Below are 21,739 nucleotides of genomic sequence, written 5' to 3'. Positions count from 1 at the left end.
GTTTGCCGGGCAGCCTCCAGACCCTGCGCCCCAGGCTGGGCGCTTCCCCTCCCGGGCTCCAGCTGCGCTGGGGAAGCGCCGGCCGGGGGCGCAGGGTCTGGAGGCTGCCCGACAAACCGTGAAGCCGGTAGCGCTCGGGCAGCCCTTTTCGCGTGGCTGGGAGAGAGGAGGGGGAATGCGGGGCGCTCAGGGGAGGGGGCGGAGTTAGGGCGGGGACTTTGGGGAATGGGCGGAGTTGGGGCGGGGAAGGGGCTAAGTTGGGGCGGGGCCGGGGGTGGGAAAGGGGCGGGGCCAGGGCCCCATGGAGTGTCCTCTTTTTTTATTTTTTAAATATGGTAACCCTACCCTATCTCCCACTTAAATCACTGGGTATCTGCATTGTTAGGCATCTAAATACTTTTGAAAATCTGGCCCAAAGTGCTTTTTTGGAGAAAAGAGTTTTGAATAAAAAAGGAAGAAAAGAAAATCCTGCTGCTACTCTTCTATCTAACATGGCTTTATGGTTTTCAAATGCCTCTCAGAAATAGCAGACACTGCTGAACTGAAGGACAAGTTGTTTGTTTGTTTTACTAATAAACAAACTAACGCAATCCAAGGCGGCCAGAGCGCCGGGGGCAGGGCGGCAAGAGGGCGGCGAGCCCCGGCTGGGGCTCGGCTCGGCTCTCCCCCCGGCGGCCAGAGCGCTGCGCCGCCCCCCTCCAGGTGCCGCCCCAAGCACCAGCTTGGGTGCTTGGTGCCTGGAGCCGGCCCTGCTTTGGTGAGCTTGCTGGACACAGACAGAGCCTACAGCTCACTGAGGCCTTGGCTACATGTGCAAGTTAAAGCGCATTAAATCAGCCCCGAGCACCCTAACTCCTGAGGTGTCCACACTGGCAAGGCATGTAGAGTGCCCGGACTCCACGGCTGGAGCGCCCCTGGTAATCCACCTCCAGGAGAAGCAGAGAGCTTGCTGTGACCCAGTTGGAGTGCTGGGGTATCAGTGTGGATGACATGTTGCATTACTGCACTGTGATTGGCCTCCGGAAACATCCCATAATCCCCTGAAGTCAAGTGGCCACTCTGGTCATTGTTTTGAACTCGGCTGCAGGCATGCGGATAGCCCCTATCAAAGCTCCATTTCTGACAGCACACATGCTTATCTGCTCCGGGACACAAAGCAAACCATTGCTGTGGGGGGGTGGGGGGGTGGTGGCTGATGTTGGGTTTCCCCCTGCCGCTGTCTGAACTTACAAGATAGCATGCTGACACACTGCCCCCCCATGCTTTGCAAACACTTGCCAAAGCAAGTTGCAGCCACTTGCACACTGGGATAGCTACCACAATGCACTGCTCTTTGTGGCGTTGCAAGAGCTGCTAATGTGGACATGCTCCACAGTCAGAGGGAGCACAGTGTGAACACACAGCAGCACTTTCCCTGCTGCTGTCTCCGAGGGCTGGTTTAACTCCTGGTGCTTTACATCTGCAAGTGTAGCCATGGCCAGAGTCTCTAGCTCACAGACAAGGAATGCAGCTCATGCTGCCCAGCATCACCACCCAGGGTCTGTTTAAATCCTACCCTGGATCTAGGAATCACGGAAAGGCCTTTCCATTCATGCCCCCACCCCACCCCCGGCCCCACCCTGACTCCATCCCTGCCCCAAAGTCCCCACCCCAAATCTGCCCCTCCCTGCTCCTATTGGATCCCTCCCCAAATCCCCACCCCCACCCCCGCCTCCTCCCCCAAGTGTGCTGCGTTCCCCCTCCTCCCTCTCCCAGAAACAGTTGTTTCATGGTGCCAAGCGCTGGGAGGGAGGGAGGGAGGGGGGAGAAGCAGGACTCGGCAGCAGGCTCAGGGGAGGAGGTGGAGATGGAGGTGAGCTGGGGCGGGGGTGGGGTGGATCGGGGAGCTGCCGGTGGGTGCAGAGCACCCACCAATTTTTCCCTGTGGGTGCTCCAGCCCCGGAGCACCCACGGAGTCAGCGCCTATGCCCCTTCCTCCAAAAAGTAAATGACAACATCTAAAAAATCAAAACAAAAAGCCCTACCCTAAGTGGAATTCGACCCTGGTAAGGGAGAAGTGCCAGTGATTCAATTCAGTGAAGTCCACGAGCGACTTTGATATTGCTGTTGATTTTACATGGAAGACACATGGATATTATAGTGATGGGCAGCATTATAAAAACTTAAGGCCTAGTGTACACTAGAAAGTGATCGCTGGTATACATATACCAGCACAGCTATGCCAGCAAACCTTCCTAGTGGAGGCTCAGTGTATGCTGGAAAAAGTGCTTTTGCTGATATCGCTTATATAAGTTCCCTGAACACAATAAGCTATACAACGGCAAAAGGACCTTTTTGCCAGTATAACTGCATGTACATTAAGGCTTTTTCCAGCATAGCTAGCTCCTCTGTTAGTTAGGGGGGTGGTTTTTTCCATGCTCCTAATGATATAGCTATGCAGGCAAAACTTTTAAGTGTAGATCAGGAGATTAGATAGATAGATAGCTAGATAGCATAAGCTAGAGGTGGAGAAAGGGTCTGCAATTCTCACTTGCAAAGCCTTGAGAACAGAGCTAGTCTAACACTTTGTTAAACAATGGCTCCAATCCTGCAAGCCAAGGTATTTGCTAGACTGGAGGCACAATTTGTGGCAAAATTTGGTGATTTTTTTTTCAAAGAATAATTATTTGTTCATATATTTTTCCATTATTTAGATAACTTTGAGCAAGAGCAGACTTCAGTTTGATTATGCTTTGCACTTGGTTTCAATAGCTGACGTGCCAGCATGTCAGTGAACCATTAATGAGCTGGAAGAACAATCTGATTACTTAGCACGAAAATAAGCACAGTCCTTTATGAGAGAAGAAATTTCACTGGAAAACTGTTCCCCTAACATCTTGGGTTCTGTTGTGTCCTACAAATAACAGGTATGTCTTTTAGGTTCGAGGTATGTATACTGTATACACCATACCTACTTCTGAAGGGTAAATTCTGCCTAGGCAATAACTGATAAGGAAGGATGGATGAAGCAATAAATGTCTCCAACATGACTGATATGTATCAGTGCCACAGGCCAAGGTTTGTTTACTACAGAAGCTATGAGACACTGTATAGTAATCTGGGTATGGAGCTGTTCATTCTTCATGTTTGTTTGTTTTTTTTTTTTAAAGGTGACCTGTAAAAGATTTTTTTTTAAGTGGTCGATTGTTAGTGCTAGTTGCTGAGAGCCCAAATAAATTGGCTTAGAAGCATTTCATCAGTTATTTGCTTTTAAATCAGTTAGCTGGGATGGCAGTGGTGCTTTTATAGGTGTTCAAAGAACAGCTGTGGATTCCTGGATCTTCTCAGACATCCTACTTGCACTGTTACATTTGCCAGAGATTAGGTTTCTCTTTATCCAGATACCCAAGCAACAGAGATGGTCCAGGACCAAAGCCCACATTTGAACACCCCAGAACCTGTTGGAAGTTTGCATCCCAATCTGATCGTGTGGCTTGGGTCCCTCTTTGTCCAGCCAACACACAATGGTAACATCTCATTTACCATAGATTACCCTGGATTCTGCAACTTTTGCAAGTAACCAAGGTGTGGGATTGCTATGTATTTATCTATGGATACTGATGTATAATAATTTTATGAATATTGTATGTGATCAGGTCAGTGAGGTAAAACTGATCTAAATTAATGGGGGGTTGTGGGAAGAACAAACAGAAAAGCGAACACTAGATCTAGATAAGGACACTCCAGCACACAGTTGAAAGGCAATGGGGCAAACTGTTAGCTTCAAGGATCCTGTCGCCAAGAAACATGCAAGCTTGGGTTTGCCAAAGCTAAGAGCCTGGAGATCAAAAGCACTCGAAAGAGTTAAAAAGAGCTTCTCAGAGGGAGCACGGGGCTCACCTGTGAGAAGCTATCTAGGAAGAGAGGCTGACACAGAGAATGAGAGACTCTTCCAGGGGAGACTAAATAAAATGGGCCTTCACAGATCCAGGGAATGGTAAATTTTAGGGAAAAGCTACATACGTGTACAGTCTGTTTTATTGTTTTTAAAATATGTTCTCTTTGTAATGCTTTTGTTTTAAATAAATAATACATTGCTTTAAGGAGGCTATTGGGTCACTGATTACCATGGTCATTGCCTAGAATTGCAGGGACTGCACCTAAGTCAGACCTGCTTAAGTAATCGCAGATGATCACAGGGGACTGCAGCCCAGGGCCTGGTCTGAGAGTGGGAGAATCACATGAGTCCATCCAGAAAGAGAAAGGACAGACTGAGACCTGAGGCCTAGAAAAGGGTGTACATCAAAAGACCAGGATGGGTTAAAAGTGCACGTCACCTGGTAACAGTTTCACCAACTGTTCAATGGGGATGATGATACTGACCTCCTTTGTAGAGTGCTTCGAGATCTAAAGATGAAAAGCATTATATAAAAGCTATGTCATTATTATTAATAATAATAATTAGTAGTAGTAGTATTACACAAGGCCCTGGAGACAAGATGCAACAAAAGAGCAAAATAAACAATAGGAGGGAAAGGGAGTGGGTGGACGAGTCTAGCAGTAAGATTATCTGGTGACATAGTCAAGCTACGTGCAAAACTTAATGGCTATCACTTTTATTTTTTAAATCCTTCCTTGAAAGCTGTTGTCTTGGAGCGGTGGTTTTCAGCACTCTGGCCTTTTTCCTCTGACGTTTTGGTTTGCTCAAATTTGTCATATTGCTTGTGTCAGTCACACTTATGTCATGCTGCATTAGGTGAAATGCATGGGGGAGCTGCATGGCATTTCATGCCAAGATATCCCAGCACCTGACACTGAAGGATTAAAAATGATTTTTTTTTTTAAATGAAAAATATTGAATCTTTTTACCAGTTCAATCGAGTTGTCAAAAAACATTACATCAGGTCTCACTGGCCACATTTTCAGGGGAAATTCTAATGGGTACATACACTATGTCTCAGAATGCCTTTTCACCCCTACCCATGGCTAGAAACCAGTGACATTTCACCTTCAGCAGCGGCTGTCACTTTGGTCTGGTGCCCTACACTTCTGTGACAGCTGTTACTGAATGTGAAATGCCTGTTACCTGTTTCTAATCCATTGCTTGCAGGGCCTTATGTCGTCTCCAGTGCTGCAGCTGTGGAATTTGCCACAGAATCCCCCTTCTTGCAGCACAACTCTGCTCCAGTATCAAAGCTTTCAATAAAGAAACAGTTTCCAGTCCTCATGATTGTGAAGATACCCTTGAAATCATAAGCCAAGTAAAAGAAGTGCAATGTTGTTTTCACAAACTGCAGACAGCCTGAAAAATAGCTCTGAAGCAGTGAACTGCCCATTAACCTCAGTGGGCTGTTAAGGTTGAAAGGCGACCATTTTAAATGTCAGCTCTGTTTACTATTACTGGCTCTATTTCTCTGCTGAACATTTTATCAGAAACATTCAGCCAATGTTTTACCCCCACTATCCCAAACTGCCTCCCACAGATGTCAAAATCCCCAATTGCCCCACCTCACCCCACCCCACCCCACCCAGCTGCCAGCCTCCACGACCCTGCTAGAAACTTCTACAATGCAGATAGCATGGTCAATAAAGAAAAATCAGTGGCATATTGAAAAATAAAAATATGTCTCAACGTAAGATAACTTGTACTGATAGCAAAAGAAATAACACAGGGCCTCCTACTGTACTGACTGTGAATATTCATATTTAAATAAAATCCTCCCTTCTTTAAATTTAAATGAGGCTGCCACCAAATTTCCACTCCGCTGCAGCAAAATGCTGCATAATGTAGGAACTTGTCATAGATTCAAGGGCCTGCTTGCAACAGACTTCATCATGGAACCTAGCCCTTAGTTGGTGAGAAAAGCCATTTAGGGTCTGTGCACTGGGAGAACACACACACCCCTTGTCTACTTGAGGGAATTGTAAAAGAGACCATCGGAACAGCCTGTGTGTTGTGTGCACTTTATCATACACTGCAGGTTTCATACTCCTTGGGGTGCTGTATACTTTTCACCAAATGGGACAAGAGCCCCCACCCCTTCTTCCCAAGCCCATATTTAAAGTTAGTAAATGGTAAAAAAGTACATATTGAGTTGAATTCTTCCCTTGCATAACTGATTTCAGTGGGGTCACACCAAGAATGAATTTGGACAGTTCTGTGCTGAACGCTACCCAATGGCTTTTTCATCCTTTACATTCTGCCTTCTTTCCCAGAGAGCTTGGCTCCACTAGAAAATATCATCATGTCTGAACACAGTTGTGAAGAGTCAAGTTAGCTGATATGATGCTGAATGTGATTTGCCCTGGTCTATGCTGTCCAGTCAGGATGTGTCAGCCAACTTAACTCATTGCAATGGTGTCAAACACACTAACATGTTCTATAGAGCAGCGGTTCTCAAAATGTGGGTCGGGACCCCAAAGTGGGTTGCAACTCCATTTTAATGCAGGGCTGCCCAGAGGATTCAGGGGGCCTGGGGCAAAGCAATTTCGGGGGCCCCTTCCATAAAAAAAAGTTGCAATACTATAGAATACTATATTCTCATGGGGGCCCCTGCAGGGCCTGGGGCAAATTGCCCCACTTGCCCCCCCCCTCTGGGCGGCCCTGTTTTAATGGGGTCTCTAGGGCTGGCTTAGACTTGCTGGGGCCCAGGGCTGAAGCCCAAGCCCTACTGCCTTGGGCCAAAACCAAAACCTGAGGCCTTCAGCCTTGGGTGGCAGGGCTCAGGTTACAGCCCCCCCACCAGGGGCTGAAGCCCTTGGGCTTCAGCTTTGGCCCCCCCCCCCGCCTTTGGTTCCCCCCGCCCCCCGGGCAGCGGGGCTTGGGCAGGCTCAGGCTTCTGTTCCCCCTCCTCGGGTCATGTAATAATTTTTGTTGTCAGAAGGGGGTCGCGGTGCAATGAAGTTTGAGAACCCCTGTTCTAGAGAGACAAGCCCTTATTCAGAAATGTACTAACAGTGAGTGTGAATGAACAGGGAATTCGAGAGATCAAAGATCCTCTATAGGGAACCATTTATTCCCCCTAATTTTTTGCTTTTATTTTTCAAGGTAAAGATTTATCTACCCATCGTAGAAAGTTCATACCCAGCGCTACTGGAGGTATCCATCTAAGGCATGGGTATGTGGAGATGGGCAAGTTAAGTAACACTGAGGTTATACCAGTAGGTCAAATCAGGACCTAAGGGGCAATCCTAGGGAAAATTTATGGTCCAATAACACATGGTACAACCTGAAAGACCTTCAAGTCTGAGAGAGTTCATATGTCACCATTCAAACACCACACACTCCTTACTCAGGCAGGGCATAATCTTCTTGCAGAAAAATTTGTGATAGGAGGGGTCAAAGCATGCTGGGAAATCCATTCGGTTCATCTCCCTAAGTTGCCTCCTTATTCACCCCACAAGACGAGGGAGTTCTGGGAACACAGCTTGGAGATGCCACAGAGCCTAAAGGGAGAAACTACTTCAATTTTTGTTGGTTATAGGCAATTGTGCATAGAACGAGTCCCTCTGTAGTGCTTCCTGATCACCTCCCCCCACACTACGAGCACAGCTACTGTGTGAGACATGTATCCCTTGGTTCTCTTCCCTTGTAGCTGCTCCCTAACCTCCATCCAAGGGGTGTAGAAAGTGGAAGAGAGGAAGCTGATAATGCCTGGAGTATTTGTATCAATAAAAACAGCAAGAAGAGACGACATCCTGGAAGTGTAAAGAGCTAGAGTCACAAATCTGAAAAATAAAAACAGTGCATGTGTGTTTGTATGGAATGCCCGCTGTACTGACTGAGTGGAGAACTGTGGTCATATGAATTCACTCATGTTGAAAAATATGCTACTGCTCTGAGAGAGACTCAGAAAGATCTCTTGGGGGTAGGGGGAACAGGGACTAGAGCAGGGGTTCTTAACCTAGGGGGCACGCATCCCCTGGGGGTGCGAGTCACCCTTTCTGGGGGTGAGAGACATGCCAGATTTTTTTAGAAGGTAAATCATCGAAAACACAAATTAAGCACAGGCACGTAAGTATAACTACTTTTTTTCATCAAACCTATGTATTTATTAACATTATACATTTTTTAACGATTACTGTGATATACAAACAAAAATATATCTAGGTTTAAGAGGTGTGAGAACATATTTCTTAGGTTTACGGGGTGCGAGAACATATTTTGAGAACCAAAGGGGTGCAGGCTGCAGTAAAGATTAAGGACCACTGGACTAGAGCAATACAAGGAAAAAAAACATAAAATTAACTGGAATATCTTAAGCCTGGGATTTCTCTAGGTGTATCGATAACCAGCAATATAAAGAGATGCAAGTGAATACACAACTTGGGAGAGGGGCATATTGTCACACTTCAGTCATTGCCATAGTATATTATTACTGGTGTAATTAGAGACTACTTGAAAAGTGTTAACTCTATCATTTGTATAGCATCTGTTCCCTTGTCACACAAAGATACAACACACTTCAGTTATCCTGAATGTTTCTCCAGATCTGGGTGAAAGATATTGGTGGGCCCATGTGGGCCTGTTTGCACTGCTGCTGGGAGTAAATTGTACATTCTCTGCACCTGCTCTAGGGAAAAAACAGAGGATTCAATTGCCATATCACCTTTCAAAAGGCATCACACTCACCACCAAAAGCCAGCCTACCCAAAGTGCAAATGTTCAGCATCCAGTGATGAGCAGCTACCAAGACTGCATTTCCCACGCCAATGCATTATTACAATGTTAACTAATCCAGAGTTGGCTCTGAGCCACAATCCCACACCTGAAAAACCTTGAACTGCCCACAGAGAACACCATTGACTTTAATGGGCCTTTCCACCAGCATAAGAACTTGTAAGCATGGAGCAACACTTCACAATTTATAGACAAACAGCATCACTGCAACTCATACTCACATGGGCAGCCCCATTGACTTCAGTGTACTACTTTGATCACTTGAATCAGTTAGCGTTGTGGAATCAAACCCCAGCTCCTATCAGTACAGTCTGATTTCTCACCATATGCAGCTGTATTCCATATTGAACATATATTTCCCAAATCTAAAACCAAATTCCTTGCAGTAAAAATTAATAGAAGGTTTCTGTGTGTGACTTTGTGTTATGTTCCAGAATTACACTTCTTTCTCATGGTCCCCTCTCAATTTATTTCCACTTTGCTACAAACAAAGTAAAACATTTATTCTGATGAAAATCAGGGCTGGAGATAGATTTTTGTTAATTACTTGAGGTGTTAAAATCATCCTTCTCAACAGAAACTTTTCAAGAGGCCTAAATAGGCCCTTTAATTTAGGAAAGGAGGTAAATATGTCCTATTAAATTTACTGACATTTTGATTGGCCAGGATATTTGTTGACTTCCAAATGTTTGACTGGTGTCACAGAGGGACATGGCTCTAGCAAAAGCTTTGTCTTCTATTTCAATAGTGGTACAGCCATTAGCCATGGCTAAGGCTATGATTTTGTCATGGATACTTTTAGTGAAAGTCAGGGACCGGTCACGAGCAATAAAGAAAAATTCACAGAAGCCCGTGACCTGTCCCTGACTTTTACTAAAAATATCAGTGACAAAATGGGGAGCCCAGCTGCGGGGTGCGCCCCCACTGCCTGCAGAGGTTGGGCAGCTGCGGGGGCCGCTCTGAGCTCTGGGGCCCTCCACCACCTGTGGGGGCTTGGAGCTCCAGGATCCCCTGGCTCGGAGCTTCGGGGTACCCCCGCTGCCTGCGGCAGTTTGGAGCTCTCAGGTCCCCTGCCCCCCGTGGCAGCCGGGAGCTGCAGGGGGTCTCTGCCACCTGCAGCGGCTTGGAGATTCAGGGGTCCCCCTCTGCCCGCATCCACTGGGAGGTGCGGGGGGTCCCTGCTGCCTGTGGCGGCCAGGAGCTGCACTCCCGCTGCACACGGTGGCTGGGAACTCCAGGGGGACCCCAGCACACACGGCCACGGGGACCCTGCAGCTCCCAGCGAACAGTGCTGAATTCACAGAGGTTGCTGGAAGTCACGTATTCCGTGACTTTGGTGAAAAAATCATAGCCTTAGCCATGGCCTCTTCTTCACTCTGCACAAGCTCAAAGAGGAGTTCTGTAGCTTATGTGTCTCTGACACTCCCAAGATACTAAATACTGTGGACTACTCTCCACCTTCTGAATTTTGGATTATTTTTTCCATTCATATCTCATTTCTATTCCATATACCATCTATGGAGTCTAGGTATAAAGGCTATATCACTCAACCTGCATTTGTGAATTGCATGGATTCCAGGCAGCCAAAGGAGTCCATGACTGACTGGTTTGACGACCTAGCTGGAAGAGTGCTGCATAGTCAAGAGAAAGCAATGATTTATTTTTTCAAATACCCAGAGAGTTATATTTAGTTAAACGCTGTAAAGGAAAAGCTCAACGTAAAGTTCACCTTGAATGCTTCTATGGAACTTCACGTACTCTGTTAGTATTGAGTCAACTTTGAACTTGCACGTGGTTTGTTGTCAATTTTTGCTAGCCAAGGGCATTTCTTCCTGGTGATTTAGTTTTCAAGCAATAGAATTCAGTTCATATAAAACTAAATACATGACAGAAAATCTGCCTCCAAAACAACTGCACACAAATGACATTTTTGACAGAAATCTTGTCAAAGTACAGTGTACAAAGTTGTCTGTTATCCATAATGTGTTTTGCTGAGTGTCTACTTGTCAAATGTGTTTGCTACATGTCTAGAAAAGTATTTTTCATTTTTTACTTCAAATGACTTGCATTTTGTTTCTCTTTACAACCAAAGAAGAGAAAATGTTACCAAACAGCCCACCAGGAAATCACACCACATGGCTGTAGAGTTGGGGCAGAGGGTGGGGGAGGAATGGTAGTGTCCTGGTTCATCAGCAGTCATGAATACAAATACAAACCTCTCATCATATCTCTCCAAAGCATGCATTCCACATGCTGATGACCCTGGTTATTGATGGAAGCACTTTGTTGACAATCAGCCACGCTTCCCAACGAGTGGCAGTAGCTATGTCGGCGGGAGAGACATAGCTTTTGTCAGTGAAACTTATGTCGGCCAGGGGTGTGGTGTGTTTTTTCACACCCCTGACCGACAAAAGTTTTGCCGACAAAACTGCTGGTGTAGACAAAGCCTAAGACAATTCTTAGTACTTTGCTTATTTTAACAAAAAAGATATTATAAATTGGTTTAACCATGTCTAATTATTTCATTAGCTTTGTATTCTCCTCACCTCATGTACTCCCATTAACATCAATGGAAGATGAGAGAGCCAAAGGAAAAGAAAACAGACCCTTTAGTTCTTAAATACTTTAAACACATTTACTGGGAGAAATGATACTGCACAGTCAAGTATTATGCCCACCAATATTGACAGTCTGGATCTCTACATTTTATTCTATAATACAGCATCAAATAAAATGAATAACATGTCTAACATGTCAAACTCAGATACCTAAAATGAGATGCCTAAATTCACAGTCTGGAACACAAACAAGGATTTAGAGTAGACACCTAAAATGGATATTTAAGAACTGAAGTGCCTCTTTAAACAACTTAATGTGGGAATAGGTGCTTTAATTTCAGCACCTAAGATTGAAAGTTGGGCCCACAAATCTTTATGTTTCATACAAATTTATTAATGAAATCTCCTTAAAAATATTTTCTTTTTGAAGAGATCTGACATTAGGATTAAATACGTTGGTAGTGATCTGCCTCTGCACTGCCTTGCTTCATTAAGCAACCTGGCTGGTACATTAGATCTACAATATACACTTGAGGAGGAAGTAGAAGTCCAGTTATTCCTTGAGGAGAATCGTCAACTAATTTAACTTCATTCCAAGCTCTGCCGTATTCTCCACGAACTAAACTACAGCCAATGCCAATTCTGTCTGCTATAACCTATGAAAGAAAACCAAAAGGAGTTAATGAAAGTCATCACTAGTTTCTGAAAGGTATCACAATACGTTTAGTTTGTGAAATGCAGCGTTGGGTCACGGAAATGCTTAAACAGGAGAACAACTGAAAGGTGCAGAGCCTTCCTAAAGGAGACTTGGTAATGGAGATTTTTCTGGATTCCCTGCAGGGTTCTTCAAACAGTAAATATTCACTGTAGGTCCTGGAGGGAAATTGCATTTTTAAAATGTGATTTCCATCATATTCTAGCAGAGCAGCAGTGATATACAGTTATTATAATTCTTTTCAAGAACTGACTCATTTTGTGTTATAAGTCACTCCTCCAGGCATCAAATTGAAAGGGCACATGTGGTCCCAAGACAGAGTCTTTTCAACAAATTTAGAAAATATTGGAGGAGCTGTTTTTGAATTACAACACCTTAAAATAATCTACCTATACAAACAAAGATATATATGTATGCTCTGCATATGTATACAACATGGAACATATGATGATGTTTGATACAAAGGTTTAACCGGCATGGGTTTGTGATTGCAACATCACTCATAAGCTTATCTCTCAACATTCAGACCAGCCAGTGTATGATACACGCCATTGCAATGTGTGACAGATGACTGGAATGTGGAACACTTGAGTTTTGTTGCACGTTACACTATAATTGACATATTGTAATTAGGCTTGGAGGATTGAATTTTTATTGGTAATTGTCAGCAAACATCAATATCACCTCACACACACAAACCAATGAAAAAGTATTTCCACTGATAATAATCTAAATATGCGGATAGGCAAAGAAAGAAAAATGCTGCTTGAGAACTTAGAGTCCCACCTTAATGGGTATAAAACGTGTTGTGATGCCAGCATAAGTGGAGCAGGAGTAGGGGTGCCATTTAGGTAGGCCATTGAAAGCAGTCCCCTTCCTCCCCGTGCTTCATACCACAAGTTCATTTTAAGAATGTCTACTTTAAGTAATTATTATCTGACAACCCCCCGTCCAAAATTCATACAGCTCTGAAAATTTAAATTGATAAAAATGGAAAAAAAATGCTTCAAAATTAACATTCATATTATCTGTCGAAATTTAAAAAAAAATTGAATTCTGCCAAGCCTAATTATAAATTTTTTAAGTATAAAAATTCTTCCAAAGGATGTTTCCTCGTTGTGTGAATGAAATAAATCAGTTCTGTAATTTGTTACAGATGGCAGCGGGATTCTCATGACCTGCGCATCTTGAACCTGGGTTGGCAGTCAAGCTGCCCTGGGCCCCTGCTCCTCTCTGACCCTCTCCTCCAGCGAGCAGCGAGAAGGAGCCTGGCTGCCCCAGAGCCTTAGTTTTTGCAGGAGAGGAAGTGGGAGACTGCGCCACAACATTTTTCACATGGAGCAGGGAGGAAGATGGATTGGAGCCTACCAGCCTATTAAGAGACCAGCAACTCATTGTCTACTCCATTTCCTCTTCCCTCAATCTTGTGAAAAACATAGCAGCTCAGCCTACTCTAGTCTATTCTACTTCATTCCTCCATTTTCCTCCTCAAAAATACTACTTCTGGGTTCCCTTCCTGGGACGCTCTCTCTGCAATTTGGAGGGAGGAGGAGAAAGACTGAAAGGATCAGGGAGCCCAATGCTACCCAAGGAGAGTCTCTTTTTCCTTTCTGCACCCTCGCTAGCCAGCTGTTGCTCTGATCTTGAGGCCTACCACATGTGTATGTGGTGCAGCAGAAGGGAGGCAGAAGCTGCTCTGCTGTGGGATGCACCATATAATGCAGTATACCTGGGAGGTTGCTCATGAATTATCCCATCAAACAAATGCTAGTACAATCTTTACAACATGCCATTATTTAGTTTGTTTATGCTACATATTTTTAAAAGGGCCAAAATATAAACAAAAGTACTTGTTTAGAAGTGTTCTCAACCTGGGGGGACCCTATCCTTCCCATACTGCTGAATGAGAGAGGTCCTGGTTATATGGGAGAGGGGGTCCCGTGTGTAAGCGGTTGAGAACTAGTTTCAGAGTTTTTAAAAAATTGTTCCGGGACTATTTTTCATATCCCTCATCCAGTAAAGCCAGGCTTTCTTGGGACCATAAATGCACATACATATTGCACAGGGAAAAGAAAAATGTAAAACATAAAATTTAGAAACCTTTAAAATCACATTATTATGTATGAAAAACCTACTTCAGGTAATTTTTGAAGTCCAAAATATCAAGTATTTCAGGTGTCAAAGCATGTGTTGTAGGATCCACTGGAAAGCTGGGAAATTCCTTTTTGCAATAGGATAAAGTTCCCATTTCTAACTATGCAGGAAGGAGTAAAATTTGGGGGGGCACACGCAGGTGGTGTATATCCTGAATGCCACAGAGCCCAATTCTGTGGCTATATCTACACTGCAGTGAGGAGTGTGCTCCTAGCTTTGGTAAACAGATGCACACCAGCTGTGCTTGAGCTAGATTGCTAAAAATAGCAGTGTGGACGTTGTAGAATGGGTGGCAGCACAGGATAGCCACCAAAGTTCGTACCCATGGGGTCAGGTGGGCTTGTACTTGTGTGGCTAGTCCATGACACTACCTCTTCCGCAATGTCTACAGTGCTATTTTTAGCACTCTAGGTCGCTTCGAGCTAGCACATATCTGTCTCCTCAGCTGGGAGGCACACTCCCAATTGCAGTGTAGACATACCCATTATGTGGCTGTGTGGTGGAGGTTTGCTGGGGGGCTGATTGATTCCACTAGCCATTCCCCCAGTGGGAGGGATGGTAGTAGTAACAGAAGGAGGCAATTGCAGGGGGATGCTGAGGCTACTCCAGCCCAATGTTCCCCCAAGGAACTGTCCAACTCATGAGCAATTCACTGGTATCAGAATTTGAGCCTAAACTTTTCTACACTGTAAGATACAACATCAATTGTTAAATATAAGTGATACTGCTATTTAATGACAGGGTACTTTCCACAGGACAATTTATCTGCTCAATTGGATATTTTATTACAGTTAATGTAGGAATTATTTATGTGCACACTCACTTAGCTCATACTGGAAAAATGAATATTTGCCCAACAGCACATGACATTGTCAAGTGTTCTGTGACTGTAAGGAAAGACCCTATGTCCTATCATAATGTATTACACATGAGCACCATCTAGAAGCTATTGTTGCAACAATTTACATTTGCAGCATGAAAAATAATGAGCACTGCATAATTTGGTGCTTTACAGTTTACAGAAAAGGGAACATATTTTGAGTCACAATCAAACATTTTGGCTTTTTGCCTTATATCAAGCATTCTGCTGACATCACTTAAGACAAGTTCAATGATGCTTATAACAACAAGGATGTTTTCAGAAAGAAGCCATACTGGCTTTCATTCAAAAGGAAATCAAATATTTGCCAAATGGAAAATGACTTAAATATATACACAAATAAACAGCAATATAACACTAGAAGGTTCTATTGAAGCGAATGTACTGTAGTTTGTGCTATTCCTTTAACAAAAATAAAGACTTGTAATTCCATCAGTATTTTTAGATCAGTTAAGTGGTAAAGTAAATGCTAATATACCTTGAAAAGCAAAGCCCTGTGGTAGAAAGTCCCTTTCTTGATTTTCCCAATAGGTACGACATTGCATTTCAGTTCAAATTCAATTTCACTTATATGAAGTTCCCAGCTGAATTCATGTAATTTGTCTCTTTCAATTGGGCCACCCATCTTATCTGCAACAAACCTGTTTTAAGGTACACCAAAATCAATTAAATCTGTCATTTCTATCATACTTATCATGCTTAATGGTATAATGACAAAGCTGTGTAAATACAAACAATACCTGTATGACATATAAAAGTGTATTACCTTTGTTATCTATGCTTTAGTTTTATTGTTCAGTTACTGGTAGTGGAAGTATGCTCACTATTAAATAAATTAAAATGATAATGCAGATCATTGGAGGTGAGCAACACAATGCCAATTATCAAGAGTGAACCAGCAAAAATTACATAAAATTAATGATAAAGTAGTTCAGAAGCTAGGATTCATCTTTGAAGTTAATAGAATCATTTGTGTTATTTACTATAATTCTCAGCACTACCATTTGTTTTAAGTAAACAATATCAAAGACATTAGAATATGAAATGAGAAAAATAAGGTCACAGCTAATGACCACTGATTTATGAAACCAACCCAATTAAATTTAAAGTTATGCATGTGTTTATCTGCTTTCTTGAACCAGGGCCAACATTCGTAATTGCATTGATTTGTATTTTATAATTTATGTATAAAAATTAATGGCCAAACCAAGGAAACCCAAGGTCAAAAATGCCTATGCAATTACTGTGATAGTGCACTACTATCAGACAACTGCACATACCAAGGCATTAAGCCCTGATTCAGCAAGTCCATCCCTGTTCATCAAAGCACTTAAGTATTTTAGGCATGTCCTTAAGTCCTATGAAATTCAATGGTACATTGAAGGCACAGCAGAGGTGAGTTTTAAGGAAGAATTTAAAGGTAGTGGATAGGATAAGATAGTGGCTTTACAAATTTTTATGGAGTACTCCTTCCATGCACAGAGGGTACATAGGAGAAATCTGCTAAAAAAAATTATGCAATTTCATTGGTTGCTTATGCCTATTCAAGTGTGATATAAACAAAAATGCAATAAGCTGTGGACTAAAACATTTTACACATAGAAACAGAGAAATTTTTGAATGGAGAAAATTGAATCTTTTTTTGAGTTTCCAAGCACAAAATTAAAAAAAAAACCCAAGTTATATTTACAACAGAAAAACACTTCCCTCTCTTACCCTTGCCCCCTTCATATACAGTTATTTCAAAAATCACTGAACAGATTTTAATAAAATTTTCCACAAACATTCACTTCTGGGATGAAACCAATCGAGAAATTTCAGGCAGAAGGTATTTTTGCTAAACTTACAGGCACCTGAGAATAAAAGTTCAGAATGGAATTCTCTCTATCGTAACCATAAAAAGGTTACTCTGATATCATAATGATGCATCTTGCTTTAAAGTGAGTCCATGCAACCAAAGTTTTGCTAGGTGCCAGACAGTGGCTGGGAGCAGGTAGAGGGTGCAAGGACCTGGTACCTTCGGTGAACACAAAATCTGGAAATTTCTTGCACCAGCTGTAATACTAGACTCCTCAAAGGGAAAAAGTGAGGACAAGGATGAGAAAACCAGTTACTCATCTTTGCGTAACTGCTGTTCTTTGAGATGTGTTGTATATGTCCATTGCACGGTAGATGTGTGTGCATCCGGTGCACTAGTGCCAGACAGTCTTCCCTAGCAGTACACATACGGGGGGTCCCACTCCTAGGTGAGCTCCTCATGCTCCAAAGAGAGGGTATAAAGAGTGGAGCTGCCCCACTGGAAGCTGATGGGAGACTGATGTGTTGGGAAAGGAGGGTGGATCACATAATAGCCATGTGCAACACATCTCAAAGAACTACATTTACAAGAAGGTGAGTAACTATTTTTTCTTCTTGTTGTTCTGTGTCCATTACCCTGTACATGACTCCCAAGCTGTCATCCCAGGTGATGGGGCTCAGAGTCTCATTGGTAGAACTGTGTTACATTTCAAGAGTTTCTGAGTTGTGATTGGTTGTCTTCTCATATGCTCTGCATAAAAAACAAAGAGCTCTGAAGAAATTTGAAAGGGCTTTGTCTTATTTAGGTAAAAAGAAAATGCCCAGTGAAAACTGAAGGTGTGGAGCCCTCTCTCGTCCTTGTGAATATGTGGCTTTGGGAAGAAAACTGGCAGGAAGATAGACTGATTCAAGCAGAAATCAGATACCACCTTTAAGAGAAACTTAGGGTGTGGTCTAAGCCAGGGGTCGGAAACCTTTCAGAAGTGGTGTGCCGAGTCTTCATTTATTCACTCTAATTTAAAGTTTTAACTCTTTCTATAAGTCTCAGAGTTGCAGCCGTGTTAGTCTGTATCCTCAAAATGAACAGGAGTACTTGTGGCACCTTAGAGACTAACAAATTTATTTGACCATAAGCTTTCGTGGGCTACATCATCCGATGAAGTGGGCTGTAGCCCACGAAAGCTTATGCTCAAATAAATTTGTTAGTCTCTAAGGTGCCACAAATACTCCTGTTCTTTTTTCTATAATTCTATAATATATAACTAAACTATTGTTGTATGTAAAGTAAATAAGGTTTTAAAATAAGGTTTAAGAAGCTTCATTTAAAATTAAATTAAAATGCAGAGCCCCCTGGACCGGTGGCCAGGACCCTGGCAGTGTGAGTGCCACTGAAAATCAGCTCGCGTGCTGCCTTTGGCACACATGCCATAGGTTGCTTACCCCTGGTCTAAGCTGAACCTTGTCCTTGTAGAAAACTGTATGGCAGATCTTTGACCTGTCCTCTCCTCCTTCCAAAGGTGATGGCCACTAAGAAGGCTACTTTCGGTGATTGGTGTAGAAGCAAGCAAAATGCTAAAAGTTCAAAAGGAGGGTCCAAAATGCACACAACACCAGATTCAAATCCTGAGAAAGTTTTGGGACCCTGATAGGTGGAAAAAAACGGTTACTTACCTTCTGTAACTGTTGTTCTTCGAGATGTGTTGTTCACGTCCATTACACATTAGGTGTACGCGCGCCGCGTGCACGAACGTCGGAAACTTTTTCCCTCAGCGGCTCCCGTCGGGCCCGCAGGGTCTCCCTTCCCGCCAGAGCGGCGCCCCGCCCTAGCATATATATATCCCTGCCGGCCCGACCCTCCCTCAGTTCCTTCTTGCCGGTGACTCCGACAGAGAGGAAGGAGGGTGGGAAGTGTAATGGACGTGAACAACACATCTCGAAGAACAACAGTTACAGAAGGTAAGTAACCGTTTTTTCTTCTTCGAGTGCTTGTTCACGTCCATTACACATTAGGTGACTCACAAGCTTACCATTGGAGGAGGGTAGGAGTCAAGGAATAACAGATTGAAGCACAGCTCTGCCGACCACCGCGTCCTCTCTGGTCTGATGGTGGATCGCGTAGTGGGCTGTGAAGGTATGCACCGACGACCAGGTGGCTGCCCTGCAGATCTCCTGGAGCGGGACCTGTGCCAAGAAGGCCGTCGAGGACGCTTGGGCCCTAGTAGAGTGAGCCCTGATCTGTGGGGCTGGTACGTTGGCAAGCTCATAGCACGTACGTATGCAAAGCACGATCCATGCCGACAGGCGTTGCGTCGAAATAGGCTGGCCCCTCATCCGTTCCGCAACGGCAACAAACAGCTGAGTCGATTTGCGGAAAGGCCTGGTGCAGACCAGATAAAAAGCCAAGGCCCGCAGAACATCCAGGGTATGCAGGCTGCGATGGCTTGGGTCCGTATGGGGCTTGGGGAAGAACACCGGTAAACAAATGTCCTGCCCCATGTGAAAATTCGTGACCACTTTCGGGAGGAATTTAAGGTGAGGCCTTAGCTGCACCTTATCCTTATAAAAGACAGTATAAGGAGGCTCCGAGGTGAGGGCCCTCAACTCCGATACCCTCCTAGCCGATGTGATGGCCACAAGAAACGCTACCTTCCATGAAAGGTGCATGAGGGAGCAAGAGGCCAGCGGTTCAAAAGGCGGCCCCATGAGCTTAGTGAGGACCAGATTGAGGTTCCACGGGGGTATCGGTGGGCGTGAGTAGGGGAACATCCTCTCCAACCCCTTGAGGAATCGGACTACAGTGGGATTGGAGAACACCGACATCCCCGATTCCCCAGGGTGGAACGCCGATATGGCGGCCAGATGCACCTTAATTGAAGCGGGGGCGAGGCCTTGATGCTTGAGGTGCAGCAAGTAGTCCAGAATCAGTGGTATCGAGGCCTGCAAGGGCTGGGTGTGATGAGGCCCACACCATAGGGAGAAGCGTTTCCACTTGGCAAGGTAGGTCGCTCTTGTGGAGGGTTTCCTACTACCAAGGAGGATTTGCTGGACTTCCTGAGAGCACCTGTGCTCCACATCACTTAGCCAGAGAGAAGCCATGCCGTGAGATGCAGCGATGGCAGGTTTGGGTGGAGTAGGCGACCTCGGTCTTGGGTGATGAGGTCGTGATGGAGGGGGAGGGCTATCGGAGTGGTCACGGACAGTTCCAACAGAGTTGTGAACCAGTGTTGGCGTGGCCACGCCGGGGCGATGAGAATGACTGTCGCCTTGTCCCTGCGGGTTTTGAGGAGGACCCTGTGGATGAGTGGGAATGGGGGGAAGGCATACCTCAGGCTCCCGCCCCACGGGATTGTAAAGGCATCCGCCATTGAGCCCGGACTGCGTTTCTGGAATGAGCAAAACTGCGGGCATTGGCTGTTGTCCTTGGTGGCAAACAGATCCACCTGGGGAAACCCCCACCTCAGGAAAATTGAACGGAGGACGTCCCGTCTCAACCTCCACTCGTGCATGAGATAGGACCGGCTGAGACGGTCCGCCAGCCCGTTTTGGACCCCGGGGAGATATGCAGCCCGAAGGTGCACTGAATGGGTTATGCAGAAGTCCCAGAGGAGGAGTGCCTCGCGACAGAGGGGAGAGGACTGGGACCCGCCCTGCTTGTTTATGTAAAACATAGCGGTAGTGTTGTCCGTCAGAACCGACACGCTGTGTCCTCTTATGGTAGCGTGAAAGGTCTGGCAGGCGAGGCGAACCGCCCTCAGCTCCTTCAGGTTGATGTGAAGCAACTGTTCTTCCCTGGACCACAAACCCTGAGTGCGCAGGTCCCCTAGGTGCGCCCCCCAACCCAGGTCCGACGCGTCTGTAACTAACATCAGAACGGGTTGTGGGGCGGCGAACGGGACCCCCGCGCAAACCTGCTGTTGATCGAGCCACCAACAGAGGGCGCTCGACACCCGAGCTGGGATCGTGACGACCATGCCCAATGAGTCTCTGTTGGGGCGATATACCTGGGCCAACCACAGCTGCAGTGGCCGGAGTCTGAGACGGGCGAGCCCGACTACGTGTGTGCAGGCCGCCATGTGCCCCAAGAGTTGTAAGCAACATCTGGCCGTGGTCGTGGGGAATTGTTGAATGGAGGTCACGGCCTCCTGGATAGCCAGGAATCGCGATACGGGAAGACTCGCCCGTGCCGCCACCGAGTCCAGGACTGCCCCTATGAAGTCCAGTCTCTGTGTGGGGACTAGCGATGACTTGGGCACATTGACTAACAGACCGAGTTCTCGGAATACTTGTAGCGCCAGTGCCACATGGGCGCGAACCTCTGCCTCCGACCGGCCCGCCAGGAGCCAATCGTCCAGGTACGGGTAGACGCGCATCCGTCTTTTTCGAAGAAAGGCTGCTACCACAGACATGCATTTCGTGAAGACACGTGGGGCTGTTGCCAGGCCGAAGGGCAAGACCGTAAACTGGAAATGACGCTGCTGGATAGTGAAGCGCAGGAATCGCCGGTGGGCCGGGCGAATGGCGATGTGAAAGTAGGCGTCTTTCATATCGAGGGCAGCGTGCCAATCCCCCGGATCCAGGGAAGGAATGATGGTACCAAGGGAGACCATACGGAAACGTGGTTTTTGCAAGTACTTGTTTAGCTTGCGAAGGTCCAGGATAGGACGGAGGCCCCCTTTCGCTTTGGGAATGAGGAAGTATCTGGAATAGAACCCTTTTCCTCTGAGGTCCAGAGGAACCTCTTCCACCGCCCCCACAGCGAGGAGGGTCTGTACCTCCTGCATGAGGAGTTGCTCGTGAGAGGGGTCCCTGAAGAGGGACGGGGGTGGTGGGTGGGAGGGAGGGGACGAGGAGAACTGGAGGGCATAACCTGACTCCACCGTGCGCAGGACCCAGCGGTCTGATGTTATATGAGACCAGGCACGGAAAAAATGGGACAGGCGGTCCCTGAAACACAGGGGGGGATCCGGAAAAGAGAT

The 21,739-nt window shown here is 45.4% G+C and overlaps 1 protein-coding gene across 5 annotated transcripts in view; it reads right to left on the bottom strand.

The window, feature by feature from the left end:
• Positions 1 to 11,275: 11,275 nt before the first annotated feature.
• ARMC3 (armadillo repeat containing 3) overlaps positions 11,276 to 21,739 on the bottom strand; it is a 112,548-nt gene continuing 102,084 nt past the window's right edge. For all 5 annotated transcript variants that reach the window (XM_026649489.1, XM_026649488.1, XM_026649491.1 and 2 more), the window contains 2 exons: positions 15,445 to 15,607; positions 11,276 to 11,873 (listed from right to left, as the gene is read on the bottom strand). In XM_026649489.1, coding sequence (XP_026505274.1) covers positions 11,664 to 11,873; positions 15,445 to 15,607 — 373 coding nt within the window. In that variant the 3' untranslated portion in view covers positions 11,276 to 11,663. The remainder of the gene's footprint in view (positions 11,874 to 15,444; positions 15,608 to 21,739) is intronic.

The sequence above is a fragment of the Terrapene carolina genome, unplaced genomic scaffold (genome assembly GCF_002925995.2).
Source record: "Terrapene carolina triunguis isolate 2854851 unplaced genomic scaffold, T_m_triunguis-2.0 Scaffold84, whole genome shotgun sequence".
Classification (NCBI taxonomy): Eukaryota; Metazoa; Chordata; order Testudines; family Emydidae; genus Terrapene; species Terrapene triunguis.
The sequence above is the reverse complement of the archived record's forward strand: the minus strand, read 5'-3'. Positions and strand labels throughout refer to the sequence as shown.